Below are 21,706 nucleotides of genomic sequence, written 5' to 3'. Positions count from 1 at the left end.
TACCTGTATTTTACCTTGCTTAAGGTTGTCTGGCCAGGAACTGTTTTCAAGTGATCTCTTCCTTCTGTGAATTACATGTAACAACATCAGAGTCCCTCTTCTCCATCAATCAGACAGATGTAAACATCTTGCCCTTCAGATTCCTGACATTAACTCTCTGTAGCTGAGCTGAAGGAGTGATTGCGAGTTCCTTTGTAGGCACTCACCAGGAACGTTTGGAATTTTCTTAATAAGTTCACACATCCTAGGTTCAGTATTATTTTTGAATGTTAGGAATCTTGAGTTCTCATTTTTGTCTTTGGCACACAGCGGTAGCTATGTTAGTTGCAAGAAGGGTAGTCCAAGCTGTATGAACCCTCCGGCTATTAAAGATTACTGACTCATAGAGACAGGTTTGTAGCTTGCCCTGTTTGTTTAAAATTCAATTCTTAGAACTGCGCTATAATGAACATTTCCTAAAATTGATCTAGGCACCCTATTTTAGATGTACAGCTGTGGCCCGAGAACCTGAATTAAAGATGGCTTAATAAAGCATTACAGGAACTTAGCTGAAAATTCTGTTGATCTATAAGTTGCTTGAAGTAGATATGACATGCTTCATTTTCACATTGCTTCAGTGGTGCTGTTAGTAGTAAAACATAAGTACTTTATGCTGTCACTAAGGTAGTAGTCCTCTGAATACCAGCAGGGAGATTTCTGAGCACTGAAGAACTCTTAGACACTTTCATGCCCGTAACCACTACCTCAGGAATCACCAACACCTTAAATTTTGCTCAGAAGCTAACAGGGAGCAGGTAAAAAAGGTCTGAGCACTGATACTTATTGAGTAATTTTATCAGCCTTCTCATAGCATCTCCCAGGGCACATTACAGAGCCTAGCTAGGAGTTGAGAAGGTCTGAAATAACCCCTGTGAACTCCAAGTAGGTAGAAAAAGCTGGTATCCTAAGCTTTTGTATCAGTGCAGGGATGCTACAAGTTTATTCTTCTGTTGCTGTTTAAGAACCCATGAGCAGCAGCCACCACAGTAGGACCGGCCAGTTGGGACCGGCTTGCACAGACACTGTTAGTAATTCAGCAAAGTGCTTTTCATTGCATGTACTTCAGCAATGCAAAGTTCAAGCAGCACTTCCACCCTCCAAACTTTTATTGCTAATGAGGGCCCTTTATTCAAATCCGTTACTTGGCAAGGCATACTATGAGAGGAATGAAGTCAATTTTGTTAAAAGTTACTGTGGGAGGGCAGTAACAGCATTGTTAAAACCCATGTCTGGACAATTCCCTTGGTACCATTCTTTGCATCCTAATTTCCCCATGAAGCCTAATTAACAACATGCCAGTATTTACATCTTTATTCAGTACTTGTAATACTTGGGATAGCGTTTGACATTTGGAATAGAGACTTGGCACATGAGAAGAGCTGTGCATTTTTTTTTTCATTATTTTATGCAGGCTACCAAGGGGGAAGGAGAGAAATAAGATGTAGGGAAGAAGTTAGATTTTGAAATAAATATTTTTCATATGGTATTAATCTTTGAATTTTTTGCCCCTACCGCTTTAACTACATTATAAAGCATAACCTATCTGAATTTTTTTGGATCCCTTTTGTACACAGGTGTTTTTTCTGGGGAGTATCTAATGTTTCAAGAAACGCAGGAGTCCTTTCCCAACTTGTATGCTGAGTAGGAGAGCAGAGAGAAGTTATGTGCTGACTCTGCAAACACTTTCAAGTCTAAGACCTGATTTCCTTCAATTTAACACATATAACTAGTGTGTGTTCATTAATGGTCATAGTACTAGCTGTGCTCTTTAATAATTCACCTGGACTTTTTTTTTCCTTGATACCAACCTCTGGCATTCAGTTTCATGAGGCCATTTTGAATTACTAGCACAATCTCATTTTTATTTATTAGTTATCAACTGCTGTCTTTCATTTCTCAATTTCCTTGTTTATCTTGTAAAATTTATTGTGGTGCCTTTCTTGAAGGCTATTTTCAATTCTATTTGTATTATTGGTAGATGACAATACTTAAAGGTATACATTTTGTTATGTAATCTGTTATTATAAAGACCTTTTAAGTGTAAATTTTTGGTATAATAATTTTGTGGAAGAGTAAATATATTTTTGAAGTATGTATTAAGAACTTAGATATTTTTAAAGGTTTGCATCACATGGTTTTCCTATTGTAATCTGAGTTTATAAAACACTATTGAATATGATGGGACCAGGAAAAGATAGTTTGACCTTATTTGGGTCAAATATTTGAGATATTTTAACCTGTCTCCTCATTCAAGTATCTAAAAAGAAAACTAAATCTAGCAGTCTTTTGAGATTTGCAGTCAAAAAAAGAATTATAAGGAAAATAAGAGAATATCTACTTCATACATGTATACATTTATACATATCCTTGTGCCTATATGTGGAACATGGCTCTTTTCAGTAATCCATTTTCTGAAGGCTTTTTTTCATGCATCTTGAGGATGTAAAACAGAATTAACGTAAAGGTGTTTGTAGCAATTTCACTTCAGCAGTTCACAATGCTTGAAAGGCATGTAACAATCCTCTGAGAACAAATCTGCTTTCTGTACACAGATGGCATTTTATGATATGGTGTAAATAATTTTTAAGGCTGTCTATAAAATGCATTAGACATCTCATTGCCACTACATGTTATCATAAGCATTTTTTTTCACTGGGTACGTGGCAGGTTTGTAGCCTCTGACTTTACTCTAGTTGGAGTGATTGGTAATACATATTTGCTGCACTTTCTCAACTCAGGAGGACAGTTTGAGCATCAGCTATTAAAAAGCCTTTAACAGTAAATTTGGTTTGTCAAACCAGACCATTTAGTAGAAGGTGATTATAATAAATGCAATTTCTGTTCCACATACAGTGGGAATTGAGTAGCTGCTTCTTGGTGCTGTTTAAAGTTGTTCTTGAAGTATTAGTGATCTGACAGTGCCCAAGAATCTTGTGTTTGTGACCAAACCAGATTAGCATACAAACATTAAAACTTAACTACTGTAAAGTAACAACGATTCTGAGAGTTTAAATATAATGATAGTTTCTCTTTAAATATTTATAAGGCAACAAAGACATTTTAAGCTTACTGCAAATTCTCAGATGTGGAATTTAAAACAGATGGAATGATATTTAGCCTTTCCCTCCGGAGACATCACAGGCAATGAATACATTGAGTTGATAGTTAAAGGGAAATAGCGTTAAAAGGAAGTATAAATGAACACATAGATAACATACTTTACCTAGATATACCAAACACCATTTTTCTGTCTTTAAAAACTTGTAATATATGGAAGTTTTGTGGCTAACTACTCTCTTTTGCCTGCAATGCTAAGTTCAGCCAGAAATAATCTGCCTCATTATGCAAAACAAGAACTGTTGAGATGCATATGAAACTTGCTGCCATAACTTCATGGTGCAAGTATTCTCACCTAAGTGCCTTACTTTCTTTCTCTATGTGCCTTGTCATTCACTGAGCAATGTCTAAAATCAGAATCCAGTCTTGCAGTCATTTAGTATTGTCTGTTATGATTGCAGTTCATAAAGAAATGAACAAGTCATTAAGAAAAATAATTGTAAGATGCTTGAAATCATTTGTAAGACCTGTTACTTCCTGTATAGTTCTGTTAAATGCTTGTTATGTTGGGAACTCATCCTCTACTTCTGTAAGACCTTGCCATTAGATAACATAGTGACGTTCCTGGATCAGTGTTAAGAGAATAGGGTCAGATGGTGGAGCTTCTGATTTCTGAAGATCTGGGTTTTTTCTGTTGGTTTCCATGCTCAGGTTCAGTCAGACACCACTCCGCTGCCATGTTCCAGAGTCAACTGTTGAATACGGTGTCTTAATGTCTTAATATCCATTAATGACAGAAAACGTGAGTAGTAGAGACAGTGTGCTGATACGGGACTCTGCGACGTAGGGCAGGATGCTTATTTCTGACACTGAATAAAGTCCCATCTTAAAAAGAAATTATATGCAATGGCAGGTTTGGATTTTAACAGGAAAAATAGCTTAGATCAGACAAGCAGTTTTGAACGTGCCAGTTTCAGCACCCCACACATATATAGGTTGGTGGTAACTGTAGTAACTATGCTAGAAATGAAGCAATGAAGCAAATGAAAGGAAATCAAGAGGTATGATAATATTGTTTAATTTTGTGTCTGAGAATAAGCCATATACTGTATTACCTAATATAATCAAATTCAATTTATGTGTTCCCTATTTAACCCCACTTCAGAGTTAAAATATATTTGACTATTTTTTTCTTTTAAATTCTGAAGCAATTTATTTGCTACACATTGTCTGTGGTACTTTGGTAATTTATTCTTCATTGGTTTAGGAGTATGACTGCATTTGTGGTTCAGGTCTTCAGTTGCATATTGGGAGGGCTGTGTACCTTTGTGAGTGTGACTTTGGACTGTGAAATTAACTTCACAGTAACCTTTAGTGAATCCTGTAATGTCCATAACATTTATGCCATCTCTGTTGAATGCAGATGCTTTATGCTGAATGAGAAGCAACTCTTTGGTGCAGCCACAGATTTCTTTGGGCTCTCCTATAAACTTTAAATGGATTTGCAATATCCCTGAGTGAGAGCAGACTTGAGGCCCAGTGGCCCAGACATTCAAATGCTTTGTTTTGGAAACATCTAAATAATGTGGTACTTAGACTTTATACCTCTGCTCTGAATTATCTTCACGGAAGCAGAATAGCAAACTTGAGTTTGATTACAGAGAACCTAGCAATTCCATGATGTGATGCATCTTGTCTGAAAGGCATCCAAATGCATCACAGGAATTGTGTGGTGATTTTCCCCCATTGATTGGGAAGGGAAGCTTATGTGGCTGTACCAAGTGCAGAAACTGATCTAATATTGAGTAAGTTAATTGCCTGGTAAGTTCTTGAGACTCTTTGTACTGGTGTCGTTGCTGAGATGGCAGTGTCCTCTGCCACATCTGGCTGTTGGTAGTTCCTGGACTGATTCATTAGGGGACACTTAAAATTCCCACATTTTGTGAGGGAGCTGTTATTTGGACTCAAAAATACTTTTTTTTTTTTCTTTCTTTCTCTGTTCACTTAAGGCCAGTCCTTAAAGCTCGTATTTCTCTGTTGTTAGTTGGACCCCAAAGAAAGTTAACCAGTTTTAGTACAGAGTGGTCTCCAGGGTCCAGGATTTCAGGGTCATTCACAAGGCTTTGCTTCTGTGAGGATGACAGGAGCTTCTGCTCCACAGTCATTGCACACGTGAAGGATATTGGTGCCATCTTTAAATTACTGTTTTTTATGAAAGTGGTACCTGACCTTGGGATCTTTTGGGTGCTGAAGTACCATAAATATACTTTGCCATAGAGATCAATATGCCACAAAAAATGCAAGATACTTGAGAGTGGTTGGGCTGTATTTGGTAGGTACTCGCTACGTTGCACCCTCATCTGAGAGAGCAGAGCTCTTCTTCATCTCGTTTAGGAGCACGTGGAAATGGCTCGGAAAGCATACGCCTCAAGTGTGAGACTGTTGGGTGTGAAACGAATAAAGTGTGGCTTATGTAAACACTTTATTTTTGATTCTTGTACTGCTGCAATGAAAATATTTTAAACTCAATTCTTTTCAATTATATGCTGTGCTTAATAGGGTAGAGGATAGTTTAAAAATAATTAAAAAAAAAAAAGAAGATATTGTGATGGGGTATTTAAAAAAATGATGTGTGCTTGCTCATTCCTGCCAACGAGCTCACAAATTGTACTGATTTCAAACTGTAACGTTTTCTTCCTTGCCTGGTACTTGAGAGGAACAAAGGAAACTACCAAATGGGAGAGAGAGCCCAAGAGGACCTCCTGGTATTCGATATTCTCCCCAGCTTATGAGACAAGGTCACATCTGGTTGGTGATTACAAAGATGGTCACAGTAAATGGCAAGGTTTGCTTGTTTTTATACTGTGTATAACACTCTTCTTAGCATGAGTGGGGCTGTTTTTCCTTTGATTTTATTTATTGATTTTCTTTATTTTTTTATTTCTTTTTCCCCTTCAAGTGCAGTCCTGGGAGTAATCCTTGAATTTGCTTCCCTCAGTGAGGTCCTTGGCTTTTCTTTGTTCCATGAGCACGTAAAATGGTACAAGTACAGTCCTGGTGCTCATCGTGCTTTCAAGAATGATGAAATGTTTCTTTTCATTCTCAGCTTGGGAATGTCATATCTTTCTGTTAGTACTAGTCTCAATTACAGTTGGTGTGATACTCTCTACCTAACTTGCCCTGTAGCTTACCTGTACTGGAGACTGGTGGAGGAAAAAGCAGAGTTAAAATTAACATTGCTAGGCTGTTTATATTGTGAAGGATCTTATCCTGTCTGGAAAAGGAGACAATAGTGTTTTTCACAAAAAGAAGTGAAAGAACTACAAAATGTGCAGGGTCTCTTTGTATTAAAGAGAAGTATCATTACCTTGATCTGTGTGAAAGATGCACTGTCTTGAAATACGCACAGTAATATAAGTTTCTGTAATAGCTTGAACTGAAGGGTTTAACAGAACTGAACCTCTGATATAAAAAATAGCTTTTAAATCTTTATTTTCCCTTCTCCTTCAATCTCCAGTTCAACAGCACATGCCTCTTGGAATTTTCTTTTTTGTGTCTTTCCTTTTAAATTCCTGGAGTGCCACCATGGTTAAGCATGGAGTCACAGGAAGGGCAGCAGGTCAGGTTGAATGCTTGGCTAATTGTTGTGGGATTTGAATATAGCAGGGAAGTAAACTGTAGAGTTGGAGGTCTCCTGCTTGCATGGAATTCAGAGTGTCCTGAAGGAGGAAAGCCACATGGGTGGAAGGGAAGAAGGAGGCTGGTTGAGGACAAGAGTGGTGAGCCATCACCTCCAGCAAAGGAGTCCTGCATGGGTGGAGCTAAGGCATAACTGACTGCGGAACTGGAGACCTCTGACAGTGTTAGGGTCACTATCTCCTTCAGTCCCCACCTTAATTTTTTCTGTGCCAGAAAGATTTGAGCTTTGCAGGAGAATCTGGTTTTGGTCAAGATATGGGATTGTCAAAATTCTATCAAAAGTATCCTAAACCATCTCAGATCTTAAGGTCCACCAGCGATCTATGTTCCAAGATCAAATTTAGCTCCCCATAAATGAGGGGGTATGCTTTCTGGTAGCACTTGTCTCTGTCTCAGCATCACTCAACAAAGAGAGTATGCCACCAGTTTCTTTTCAGATGAACATTAAAGGGTATCACTTCCCAGATGAAGGGGAAGATCAGGATCTCCTGGTTCATACAGGAGTGGATACATTATCTGTACTTGTCTCAAACTTTTTCAGTTTTTCATAGCCTGGAAGTAGGAAGAGGCATTGATGGGAGCAGAACAGGAGTTGATGCCCAAGCATTAAAGTACAGCATCATTAAAGGACACAGAGATAAAAAGACAGACCATTCTTTCTGTAGGACATTTGTCTCTGAAATATGAATGCTTTTAATGAAACCCCTATCTTACTTCATCTCTCCAAAAATCAATATTTCTGGATTAGTAAATACTTCTGAAAGTGTTATTTTTAAAAAAGAGGGGAGGGAATAACACAGACTCTGATGGCAGATACTTGGAAAGATAAAGCTTTCAAATCTAGTTTACCCACTCACGCATAATTACATGGTCTGAGGGGAAAAATGTATCAGGAAGACTTTTATTTATGAAGACCCCTACCAAGTAATTACAAAGTCAGGATACAGAAAACCTGGAATTATGATTGCAGTGTTAAGTTTCAAATACTAGATGTACGAGCATTTTTTTTTCCCCTGTGTATATATACACCTTATAGCAGTGTGCACTTGTTAGAATAAAAATGTTTAGGTTTAAAAAGTTGATGGTACAATCTGTGGCAGGAATATTCATGAAGACCAACTTTATCCAAGGGTGGATGATTTTTGTTCTGCTTGCTCTGTAATAAGTAGAGAAGAAAAACTTCTTGAGGAGACCTAACATCCAAAGTTAGATTCCTTCTCTATATTGTTCTTCAGAGGCGTGTTTCTTCCTCTAATGTTTCATGAGGACTCCGTAAGCAGACTTTTCTGTGTGCTAAAGACAGCATTTGTGCATATTCTCCTGTGTCATTTTTTGACTATTTGAAGGAACCGTCATTTCAGGTGTGACACTAATTACTATAGTAATTTATTTTTACACATAAGCTATGCAATATAGAAAATTAAAAAATAATGTTAACTTGAAAAAAACATGAGAGAAAAGTAATTTATTCAGCCATATATAAGTACTCCTGACCTTGATTGGCATGCGATTTATAAGCATCCCCTTGTGGCAGTGTATTAAGACCACTTGGTACAGCACTAGGTTTTTGCTTAGAAGCAGAATGTTGCCTCACCAATTCTACATGGAAGTGTCCAGCCGTTGTTATTACTAGTCCGTATTTAAAACTTCGTTATCTTCTGAACCTGCTTTACTGCCTGAATGTAAACTCAGCTTGAAATAACTGGCATTGTTAGTGATAATTAACACAAACTTGGATATTGTTTGATATCGTCTTTTTCTGTAAGGGGATTAAGATAAACTTGAAATATATTTTTTTTTTTTTGGTTTTTTTTAAATATGTGATTTGTCTGTGTAGAGTTTTCCGTACAGAGCTGTAAAAATATTTGTCCTACTAAGGTCAAGTAGTTACAGGCACTGAAATTCGAGTTACTAGCTTTATGCAATATTTACACTTTTTAACTTTTAAAATAGAAACTGGGACTTAAATAGATGACTGATTGTTTTATCAACACGTGTATATTCTTTGTAGCATGTAAACCTGATCCATAACTAGCTTACATAAATGCCTGGTTGTCTGTGTTTGGTCTCTGCTATTGTATTTGAAGTTGTATTGATTAGGAGCTGTTGATACACACCACAGACTGAAAGAAGTGTTTTTTCTGGCAGACCAGATGTTAGGAATTGGGGGAAGGATTTAAAATTAAATTATTTCTTGTTGTCTAGCAGAGCAGTATGTTTCTATATTAGAAATGCATTACTATGAATATATTAGCTATGAGATGTGTTCCCTTCTTTGAATGAATTGAATTGGTATTTTCTATGTGTCTTATACCAACATGAAGCAAATTAGTGTTTGTCAGCATCCAGAATTCATGAGTCACTATTTCAGGGAACTTGCTTTTATTTTCTATATGCAAGTGTGATAATTCTGTGTTCCAGTGGCAAGTACTTGTAGCGAATTTGGAGGAAAAAAAATGTCTTTCCCAGACACAATATATAAACCAAAAGTTTTTCAAAGATAAAACATTTTGCTGTAATTCAGATAAGCTTGATATGATTCCTAATTCCATCACTCCAAAAGTGCCTCACTTGGTACTGTTACTGTCATCTTCTAGCAATTGGGAATTCTGTTAATTCTCTCTGTGACCTACCTGGTCCTTAGCCCTACAAATAAAAATATAAAACTCAAAAGCTATTTATTAACTGTTCTTTTTACTGCAATTTAATATTGTAGATTGCCAAGTGAAGCTCAAAGCTTGTAAAGTACTTCAAGGCTTAAAATTTCAGTTTCTGTGTTGGTTGTTATTACTTAATAATATTGAGCTGCAACAATATTCTAGTTAAATTTCTCTTTATATCCACTGTTTATATCATACCTAAGTAAAAGAAAATGAAGAAGAATTATGCATGTACATATCATTCACTACCTCAAATTCAGGGCTAGAAAACTCATTCAAAAAAATAACATTGACAAATTTAAGAAAATCTAAAACTATTTACCAAAATTTTATTCTTCCCTTTCTAACATAGTGTAATAATTAGAATTCTCATAATGTTGTTAGTTGATTTTACATTTTTTTCTTCATTCTACTGATGATTGAAATTTTTAGTAAAAAAGTTTTGAAAAATGCTAGTTAAAAATGTCTCCAAGTATAGATGTAGAGTTTCTCTGTGATGTGTGAAAACCACAATTTAATCTCATTATTGGTACATCAGATCAGTTTCACAGCTAACTTCTGAAAGGAAGAAGGGTGGACTGGAAAAGTGGAAGATCATGAGGCTGAGTTGGAAAAGTGGAAGATTATGAATCACAAAAGACAACACTACAGTGCTTCACCACATTGGCTCGAATGCTGTCAGAACGTATTGAAATGTTGCAGTTATGCAAACAGAGAAGACCTCATAAATTGTTAAATCTGGCTTAGGGAAAGTATTTTTTATTTTTAAATGTTTCTTTTTAAAGTATTTTTTTACAAATTTAATGTGATTTTGGTGGTACTCACTGTAAAGGTATTTTTATCAGTAGTACTAAATAGCAAGTTATACATAAAGTTTAGAAGCTGATTAAGTTCTTTAGCTTAGAAAAATCTGTTTCTTTTTTACTAGATCTAATATATAGCTCTCTCAATCATCAAAGTAATATTTTCCTATTATGCCTGCCTCTACTACTTGTCTAGCATCTTAATTAAAAAAAGATTGATGAACTGACACTAAGTTAAAACTTCATGATTCCTTTTTGTTGTTGTTGTTGTTTTGTTTTGTTTTTCTGGGGGAAGACCTGTGCTTTTGCCAAACAAGAGAAACAATCACATTATTTGACTGACTGCCACGTATTAGCTGTGCTGGGAGCTGGAACTGTGCAGCATTCAATAATAACTCTTGGATCAAGAAAGTGTAACTTCTTTAAAGGTGTGACTAATCTGAATAAGCTTTTAAGGATAAAATCTGTATTTAAAACAAAACATGGATTTCTAAGTTGCTATTTCCAGAAACTGTTACTGTCTTTTTGACATTGTTTGCCTGTTCCAAGTGACTGTGATTTCAACCCGGCACAGTAACTGAGTAGGAGGCGTATTATCATCTTGGCAGGAAGAAAGTTACTCTATTAGGACCACACAGTAAAAATTTCAGATTTTCTAAAGCAATTGGATTTCTATAGAAAGGATTGTAGGAGGATTAGATTCCTACTTTGGGGGGGAATTGGCATTTGTAACCCTTAACAAGGAAACTGTAATGTAATTGCAGTGGTAGGAATCGGACATAAACAGAAATGAATAAATGCTTATGTAAGGCAAAAATTCTTCTTTCTCTGTAATTTTCAGTTTCCAAAAGCTAGGCACAGCCTGGTGGAAATCAACAGGAGTCTTTTTACAGTGGAGCATTCTGCATCTTTTAATACCAGCTGTTGAAATGCGTCTGCCAGGATTCTCTCTGGTACTTTGCTAGCATGTTCTCCCCACCAAAGTCAGTTACTTGCCTAGCTCCTAATTTTACTTGGAGGTGAATTGCCACATCAGGGCTTTTGTCAGTAGAAGCTTTCAACCCAGGGATGAGCTTGCGGCATGTTCTGTTGATGTGGCTCAGCAGATCTATTCAGAGGTGCAGACCATGTCTAGATGATGTGTGTGACATATTTTAATTAGCCTTGTGATACCCACTGTCTATTCATAGTTGCATATATAACTGTGGAAGTGAATAACATTGTACTGCAGCCCAGCAAAGCCACGTCCCACATCCTCTGAGCTTAACTTTTATTTTTAAATGTAGCACATTTTGATCACTGCATCATTGAGCATGCCAAGTGTTGCCTTTGCTGTCTTGGACTTTGTTACATTAGGATGTCAAACAGAGTCTCGACTTCTCCTGAAACTTTGCCCTATGGAGAGATGTGGTGATTCTGTGGTCTTTCAAATTGTAATGTTAAGTTTGGGAGGAAAGGAAACATGTTTGTGTTTCAATGGGTTTATTCTATATGTTTATTATTACAGCCTTTTGGGAAGCTTTCGTGCTCAACTGACAATGTGACTTATCGATTATTGTTATGGAAGAATCACAAGAACAGTATTTATTCACATTTGGCTTAGGTACATGTTATCTGTGCCCAGACCTCTAAACCTGCCAAAGCCCAATGTGGAATGTGATGAGTATGGTAAAGACTGGACTAGTGAGGAGAAAAAAAACCTATTTGTGCAGAAAACCTAAAATTTTGCCTGTAGTTAGGTTAATAGAATACCGTAATATGTTTTATTATGCTTTATTTCTGATGTGTTGGCAGTTTTTAGTTTCATCTGATTTTTTTGCAGTAAAGTCAGTTTAGATGGTTATTCTGCCTATTTCTAAAAGGTACATGGTAAAATAATGCTACCTTTTTTTTTTTTTTTTTTTTTTTTTTTTTTTTTAATTTTGATGAATGGCTCAATGGCATGGCTGGCTTTTGTATTCTGCTGCACCTGTGCTTCCAGCACAAATGGCTAGGAATCACTTCGTGTGGTTGCTGCTGGGAATGGTCTTCAGAGGGGGGTTCCCAGGACTGGATTTGCACTAAACAGAGACCATGAGGGGAAAACTGTGATTCATTAGGAACCCATGTTTAGGTTAAAGTGATAAAAATAACTGCAGGACATCATAAATTGGTTTAAAAACTAGAAAAGTGAAGGAATCCAATCTAAAGTATTTTGTAAATTGCCCACTTTTCAGAGTTGTCTGCCTTTAGTCTTCTCTGATCAGTATAATGAGGTGTATATCATCCAGAGAGGCAACCAAAAAGATTCAGCTATCAAAGATTCAGATTCTGTAAACATAGGCTTTTTCAGGCATTGCTGTTGGTACTACTGTGTTTGTCTTCTCTGTTCTGCCAAAACATGTTCCTGGAAGTTTTCGTTTTCTATTCTGGTTTTAGGCAAGATCCAAGAAATGGAAGTAAACCACTAGAAAGTCCTTCTGTATATTGCAAATAAACTTACTCCATCATTCCTTATAATTGCTTTAGTCATTCATGGAAATTTTCCCTAACAGACCAGTGAACACATATGTTGTATGTTTTATGTAAAGACAACATAATTGTTTGATTTCTATCCATATGCTTTTATCTGAATGTTATGGACATTAATTTTTCAGTCTTGCATATTGGCAGAGTTATAATTACACCGCTTTCTGCAAATAATCTTTATTAAAAAGATATGCTTTATGTTTAACTTTGCAGATCCAGAATGCTAATGATGTGCTAATAGCACCACTGGAGAAGTTTCGTAAAGAGCAAATAGGAGCAGCAAAAGTAAGTGGCTGTGGAAACAGTTCTTTTTCATTTCATGTTTGAGTTTTTCAGTGTTTTGAAGACTGGACTGAAAACAGGCATTTTGTATTCAAACATACTTGATGCCATCCTCATTAATGTATTAGTAAATCACACTGTATTCTTTGCTTCAGAGGAGGAGATGATTTAGAAACGGAGTTCAAACTGATTATGTGCATAGGGTACAGCTCTTGCTACTGTTGAGTATTCTTACCATCTGGAGTTATGTTCATCTTCTGATGTCTGCATTTACATTATGTTGCATCTTGGGTTATCCCAGAACCGTACAGGGGGTTCAGAGAGCTGCTATGGGTGCAGTGGTCCTCAAGGGGCTATTGTATAAAGACTGAAAGGAGTCAGTGCACTTCAGGCATACTCTCTTTCAGTCTCTGCTTTCCCTCTCCACTTCACACAGCCAATGTAGTGCAGTGATTCATATTCATTTTGCCAGATTATTCATCTTCATGTTGCCCAGAGATTTTCCTATGGTAGAAGTGCTCCAGTTAGTGCTCTAAGCCAGTTCTTTGGTGTTAAGTGCTACAAAAGGAGGCTTAGGGGAGACCTTATTGTTCTCTACAACTACCTGAAAAGAGAGTGTAGTGAGGTGGGGGGTAGGTCTCTTCTCCCAGATAACAAGCAACAGGACAAGAGTAAATGGCCTCAGATTGTGCCAAGCTGAGGAAGGCTTACACTGGAAATTAGGAAAAAATTCTTCACCAAAAAGGTTGTCCAGCATCAGAACAGGCTGCCCCGGGAAGTGGCTGAGTCACCATCCCTGGATGTATTTAAAAGATGTGTAGACATGGTGCTTAGCGACATGGTTTAGTGGTGGACTTGGCAGTGCTGTGTTAGTGGTTGGACTTGATCTTGAAGCTCTTTTCCAACCTAGTCGATTCTGTGATGCATGATTTTACGATCTGTGCTAGAGAAACAGTGCATGTTGTCTATACCAGGGTTCAGTAGTCAGCCCAGGAAATCATATATAGTGGGGTAAAAGATGCTGGAAGGAACTGTTAGTCCAGAAGAGCTATTTTCAGTCTGATCCTGGAGCCTTTAAGTAGTTAGCAGTGACTGCTTTGATCATAGTCTCAGAAAGATGCATAATGGCAGCTGCTGTAGTCCATTAGAGGTATTGTTAGTAACAGTTCCTGCTGTCTACATAAATACGCTGCTTCTGAAGCATTTTGAATCTTGTATTAGTGCTTAAAATTTTCTGGGAAATTTTCCATTTGCAAGGTTAAACGGGTACCAAAAAAATCTTTCTTTGGTGTTGTAGCTGAGGTTACACTTGTGCTGTACTCAAACAACCTCCAAAGAGGAACAGAGCTATTGGAAAGAGAGACTGAAGCTTTATACTTTTTGTACTGCTTGTTGTGAATGTGTAGCAAACAGATGAGGCTGCTTCCGCACAGGAACTAAGTAAATGTTTGGGAAGAATTTCTACTGTGAACTTGAGGTCAGATTTCTCTGAAATGGATGTTCTTTACCCTCTTACTTGATATGTTTTTGTGTACAACTGCATTCTTCTCTTGTCCCACCCCTATGCTGCTTTGAGATGCGGGGCTGGGAGTTTATTTACTATGCTGCACAAATCAGAATTTAATTCCAACACAAAATTATTTTTATTTTTCAGTAGGTTTTATTTGCATTGTTCAGTTCTTTGTTTACTGTTTCATTTCATATTCCTGTAGTTTAAGGGATGTCATTCTTCTCTGCAGAGTGCCCTGTTTGAAAGCCTAACTTGCCCTACTATTGACTGGCCTGGTACATCTGAGAAATGAGCCACAGCTGGTTCACAGGGCTCTCTGCAGAACTGTGTAAGACATCCATGTCTCCTTTGAATATACTGCTCAGTAGATGTCAACAGATATTTAATGATCTAATTGAAAATGAATCTCTTTGTTTTTTGATTCAGCAAGTATTTAACATTAAAGGCAGGACACTACAAGGCAAGTTGGGCCCTCTCTGGTATATCACAATGGCTGGTTTCTTTTCCATAGCTCTTCCAGATAAAATACAGGTATTTTCCTATCTTATATAATTTGTGGAAAAAGTGATTGTTTTGACTTCTGTCTGGTCACACAACAGTCTACTGAATGAGTTCAGGAGAGAGCTTGGCTCAGCTAACTGTTATTCCAGTGTCTAATGCACTTTATTATGCAGTGCTATGTGTGTTTTGGGCAGTACAGAATACTGGCTTGACACGTTGATATCATAGAGAGAGCTCTTCCAGCTCATTGCTTTATAAAATTTCAAATAAACTCATCTTTTCTTGCACTGCTTATGGAGTTCAACTGTCAAGCTCAAAAATGAGACCACCTGCATAACCTGGGTAGCGGTACAAATGTTTGCCTCCGAATTGATTTTTATCAGGGAAAGCAATTACAGCTGGCTTTTAACTAAGTGGAGTCGACACAAAGGAGTGAGAGATTAATTACATTTACTACTGGTTTTCTAGTAAATACAAAATAGCAACATGAGATCTAGGAGTAATGAGACCAATATGAAATAGAGTAGAAATTAGGGCTTTCTGAAACTCATTGTTAGTGAAGTAGAGCATGGTCAGATCGCTTACCTCCATGGCTCTTCACTGGGCTCAAACTGACCATTTATGAACTCTTACAAATATGGGATGAGTTAAGCTTGCTAGTTATTTATCTGCAATTAATGAAGGTTTGCACAGAGATTTGACTCTCTGAACTCCTCTGAGACGATCTGAACTGATAGCCAAACAAAAAATGTAGATGCTTTCTTGTGCCTTGGATTTCAGCAGCAAGTTTTACAGGACACTGAGAATGTCACTTTTTATTTGAGGTCTTCTCTAGACACATCAGCTATATGGACTGGACCATGTATCAAATGTTACTTTTTGCTCTGAAATATCAGGCTTGAGCTGTTGTCTCCCTTAGTATTAACTTAAAACAGTGTGTAGAATTGTGTTCATATTAAACCCCAAATTGCTCCCATTTCTCTTGTTATCCCTCCCCTCCACAAAGAATCCCAAAACATTTCTTTGTGTGTTCCTTTCTGAAGAGAGGTAGAGATGGTACAGATTCCACAGGATAGCTGATAGTTATGTCATATTATATATTTCTAGAGCTTTGAATTTGGAATTAATTTGCATCGTAACATCTTATGGAGCGACGTTTTAAGATACTAGATACAGAAGCATGAGGTTAATTTTATATGCCTTCTGTGTTGGCAATTTCAGCAGTAGCTAGAGATGCAAGTGGCTGGTGTTTGCGATCAGCCTTACGTTATGAGAGTTTGTGTTATAAGCAGTGGTGGGTGTTGGATTCTCTGTCTTCCAAGTAGACTTTGAAAATATTAGTTTTAGTACCCTGTTAAGATGTGATTCCAAATTTTTTGGAAAGGAAAAAGTTAGGTAGTTGTGTTACCAATATACATTGTAGGAAATGATATTATGTGCTACTGTCAGATTTTGGTGAGGGGAAGATTATGTGAGAAGCACTTAAGATTGCTTACTGGTATTTTTTCTTTGTTTTTTAAAACACCTGATAAAATGGAGATAAAACCAAGCAATCCCCAACCCACAAAGAGAAAATGTTATAAATTAATGACAGTTTTCACTATGGCAATCACCATTTCATTTTAATGTTATGTAACTTTGCAAGATTTTTACTGCCACGATGAACTACTTAGGATTACCCTATTGTTGCATTTAATATAGAGAATGAGATTATTTTATTCTTTCTTCAAAAGTGAATAAAGTTTAGGCAAAGAATATGATCACAGAAATCGAAGAGAATATGGAGGATAAAATATATCCTGTTGATGTTACAAAGCTATATTTCAAATACAAGGACAGCATAAACCAGAGCGCAAAGTTCAAGTGTTTTTGGAACGTCACAAGAATAACATTAAAGACCAATTCTTCGCATGGACTTCAAAAACCTGAAGGTACCAAACAAATTTGAGAAACGTTCCTTATAAAACATTAGTGTTTGTAATCAAACCAGCGATACGCAAATCTACATCACTTGCTCCTCTTGATTTATACTACTCGCCCTTCTGTTTTCATTCCACATATTTCAGTTCTTCCTTTTCTGCACACACTCAGTTTAAATAAAGCTGAGTCCTCTCCAGAGACTACACAGACCCAGCTTTGCATTGGATAGTCTGTTGATTTACTCCATCTGAGTTTAAAAAATATGACCTTTGCAATTATTGTGGAGAGGCGAGGGAAAGCTGGGTGAGGTAACTGGGAAAGGATCTCGGGCACGCAGCGTTTTCCCTTATTTGGTGAACGCGCTTTGCGAGCCCCCAGCTGGTAATGGGGGTGAGATCATCGTGTGATGTATTCTGCACAATAAGGCCAAACGCTCGTGTTTCTTTTTATCCATCGCGTACAGTACTTAGCAATATTTGTCCCAATGTTCGTTGACCTTTAGTGCAACTTAAATTAGATCAAAGGCAACAGAAGCAATTTTGTTTTTAAGACTTAAAAGGAGAGTTTTGTTTCCTCCTTACGATTCCATCTGTTTGTTTCATAAAATTATTTACTTTGGACAGGAGGATTATTTTTTATTATTACTTACTTTCATTCATTCATTCGAAGCTGTGAATTCCTTTCTACTTAGGAAACAAATCCATGTTCACTGCTGGGATTAATTTCCCTGCCTCTATGTCCACATCTATACTCACATGTGGTAGACATGCAGGAGCTGGCATGCTCTGTGTTTTATTTGGATTGTCCAGAAGTTGAGGAGCATAAAACAAACAACAAAACCCCATTTTTAAAAGTCTGTTGGAAAGCCGTTGAAGCAGAGTTTTAGGTAGTTAACTAAGATCAGTTAGAAATGCCAGAATGCCCATTTTGTGAACTGGATTCCTTAGTATCTGATCAAATTATAGCCCTTGTTGTCCTTTAACTGAGAAAAAAGAACGAACTCGCTCTATAGGTACGGTGGAAGGTGTTTCATTACAAGCAGCATCTGTTACCCAGGGTTTGGTACTTGTGTCCACTAGTTTTGGGACATTTTAATGTCTGTCTGAACCATAGAGGGCAGAGGGACAGGGAAAGAAGCAGAAGTAAAGGCCAGGCCAGGATGCTGGTGAAATGTTTTGAGTTAAAGTGCAACATAGTTTCCCAAAAGTGGTTACCACCAGGGTTACCTAATATCTTTTTTTATAAGCTAACTTACTCTGTAGGCAAGGAAATGCAGTGGATCAAACCTATTTCTATTTCAGCAAGGCCTTTAAAGCACTCTTCAGGAGACTTTAGTTTAGATGGGGGTTAGTGTAAGAAAGCAAATCTGTCTAAGGAACTGGCTCATGGGGAAAGGGCAATGAGTTTTGTTTATGGGAGAGATTGGGTGGAGAGCAGTTACTAATCAGAAGATCCCAAGGGGCGATTTGAGATTGGTCTGTGTTTTTTATTTTTGGTGATGACCAGATAGAAAAAAATCTGGTAGTGCTGACACAGCTGGTTGACACAGCTGACACACATAGGGTTGATGTAGGTTGGGGGTGTTGCCGAGATAGAGGAGGAGGACTGGAGGGTTGGGATGAAAGTGTAAGATGGAGTGACTGAGCATGAGGCTACTCAATGGTCATGAGTCAGCTGCAAACAAAAAAATCTGATGTACCAATAGAAAACTCAAGTGACAATCTGTTTAGATATTATAGGCTTTTAGAGATCCCTCTCTGGTAGATAGAGAAGTACAAATTTTCTGTTACTTCTAGAAATCCTTGAGTTTTGAATCCTTGAGTTTTGGATTAAGTTTGTGAACTGTAAGAGAGTTGTAAATTGCATTTATAAATACTTTTAATTTCAAGGTATGGGTCCTAGATCATTTTTATCTGAGAAATAATTCAGAATATTTTGTTTAATCTCTTATCTTATTTAAACTGGTATTGACATATGCAAGATCTGAGAAATTAGGGGGCTAAGCTTAAAAAAATATTGGCTTTATAATGGTTAATTTTGTTTGTTACAGTTGTAGGAAAATTTGAAAATTTGAAAACTTCTTCAGATTAAATATTGTTAAAAATGTTTGTTATAAGTTTTTTGCTGTTTCCTTCTGGATTTCAGTGTCTGTGTATAGAATCTTCTGTGAATTGACCCAGATCCTAAAATTCGGAGTAGCTGGATTGGTATTTTATCAGCTGCAGCTGTCTACTTTCCCTTTGTAATTTGCATTTAATGGAAATCCATAGTGTAAAAATGATTTAAAAAATAGAACAAATGTATTTTCTTTTAAAAATATAGCTATTAAAATACATTTATGGAAATAAGCTGTGAAAGACTTGCATCAATTTGGTAATCTCTATTAAAACTATTTTTAAAAAAGTAGAAAATAATTGTATTGTAATGGTAAGACTAGCTGCAGCTTCTTTCATGCTTCTGTATGTGAAATATTTGGAAAGTTACAAAAATAATGGTGAAAAGCCCAGTGTGCACACACTTCATCTTTTCAGGCAGTCTTCTTCTGTGGAAAGCTAAACCATTAAGCTGGGAGATATCTCTGGCTGAGCACCTGGACCTAGAGATTTTTTGAAGTGACTAATCTGCTTGGGACTGCTCTTGTCATTCTGCAAATGCAGCAGATTTTTTTTTTTTCTTATTGCCAGTTTACTTCAGTTCAATAACTGTTTCATTCAAAGCTGGGAAACTTTTAGGAAGTTAACACAAAAAAGAACAAACCTATAAGCTTTTTTGATGTCTAGTGTATTACTTTAAAAAATAAGACCAAAACCTCAAATCTCAAAACTAAAAGATTATGGACACAGTGATTAAAAACTGTCAGTTCAATTCATTAACTGCAGGTGTTTGTTAGTAAACCAGTTTAATATTATGTGCAAAATCTGTTTTAATAAATTCTGTTAAATGCATTCTTTCTGTTAGAAGTTAGTATGATGAACTGGCTCACTCAATAAATCCGGTTTCTGAAGTGGTGTTTTTCTGCACTTTAATAAAATACTAATTTACATCCAAGAGAAAACAAATATAAATTAAGGATAAATAAATTAGTCCTCTATAGTAAATATAAAATGTAATTCACTGTGTTGTGCCCTAACATGTAAGAATTAAGGCTTAGAATAAATGTGTTAATTTGTGGAATTGCTTAAGTGAGTATGCATTGCATTTTTGTTGGCAAGAATAACCATTTATTTAAAAAATCTGCAGTTAGTAAACAAAAAAAAATCAAAACTGAGATAAGTATTAGCCCTTCTACTAGAAAACAACAAAAGAACATAAAATTGCAAGAAAACATTCATATTTTCTAATTAAAGGGATTTTTTCTTTATAATTTAGATCAGCCCACTGTAATCCATGTCACAGGAAGGATTTATTGCATCCTGACCCCACTCAGCTGCTAGAATCCTGCTGGACTTCTGAGCTGTGATTAAAAGTATGAGCAAGGACATTCACCTACAAACTTAATTTCCAGTTCACAGGGGAGCTGAACTTCTTATTGAGTGCTTCAAGGCATGGAGGAATTGGCGAATATTCTCGGTTTGGGGAAGGGGGGTGGGGGGAAGCTTTTCTTTCTTTCTCTGTGGGATACAGTAGCTCTATTCATCTATTATGTCCTTTCCAGCCTTGCTATCAGGCCCAGTGTGGAGGGGATTACATTCCATACCTGAAAACACAGGTCTTAAGGTTGTTCACGAGACTCTTCAAGAATCTCAAGGAGGATTTAAGAGAAATACAGGAACTGGTCGATTGCCTGTAACACAGGGCAGGACAGGGCTTGCAGGAAGCAGAGTTTGGTATTCTGTTCCCTGCACAAGGGTGCACAAGGTCTTCATTCAACTAGTCAAAGGCACCTATGCCCCTGCCCTCCCATGCTCAAAATAAGACTTCACCCTGAATTTTGACATCCTTTATCAAACCAAATTCATCATGTTTTAAGAAAGGCGGCTGCATTCTCTTACCCTACATGGATTACTTCAGTCATGCTCATGGATGTTGCATAGTGCCACAGCTGTACCAAACACTTCACACTTACATCACAAGGCTTTTCACATGAGTGAAAAAATCTTAAATCTTAATCTGTTACGTGTTGGGGGTTTCTTCAGCTGAAGAACTCCATTGCTTCTCTTTGTTCTGTGGTGTGTTTAAGACAACAGCATAAAAATGGAACTATGATATTTGGGCATTAGTGACATTATATTGGCTCTGTGTGTCTTTATTCCACACCTATGGAGGAGCTGCATTTTCCATTCTAAATAGGGAACAATTTGATTGGGACACTTGGCTGTATTGCCACAGGTTCCCCTTCATCCAGTATCTTGCTGTATCTGTGCAGCAGGTCCTTGCAGGGGCCTGGGAACATACCAACTTGTACTTTCTTACCGTTGTAGCAGTTTTGCTTTTGGCAAAGCAAGTATGAAATAGCTGTATTCCGAAGTGCAGTGGGTGATCATAGCTGGAAAGCATCACTTCTCTACTGTAACAAAAGATGGGCATCATTACTTGAAACTTTAATGTATGTTGGTGTAGACAGGGGAGTATCAAGAACTCTATCTTTCTGCCAAGTGAACCAGCTTCATTACTTCAGGATCTTTAAGGCTACAGTAGCCACCACAGAACCATTTGTTCCTGAGGAGCTTGCCAAGAAGGGGTGGTCCCACATGGTTGTTTTGATGAGAATGTCATCCCTCCCTAAG

The 21,706-nt window shown here is 37.1% G+C and overlaps 1 protein-coding gene across 1 annotated transcript in view; it reads left to right on the top strand.

The window, feature by feature from the left end:
• Positions 1–21,706, top strand: part of ARHGAP42 (Rho GTPase activating protein 42) — a 162,138-nt gene that overhangs the window by 71,041 nt on the left and 69,391 nt on the right. The window contains exon 4 of the mRNA XM_040583783.1: positions 12,980–13,051. Coding sequence (XP_040439717.1) covers positions 12,980–13,051 — 72 coding nt within the window. The remainder of the gene's footprint in view (positions 1–12,979; positions 13,052–21,706) is intronic.

This window comes from Falco naumanni, chromosome 2 (assembly GCF_017639655.2).
Source record: "Falco naumanni isolate bFalNau1 chromosome 2, bFalNau1.pat, whole genome shotgun sequence".
Lineage (NCBI taxonomy): Eukaryota > Metazoa > Chordata > Aves > Falconiformes > Falconidae > Falco > Falco naumanni.
Note: the sequence above shows the minus strand (reverse complement) of the source record. Positions and strands in the feature narration are given on the sequence as shown.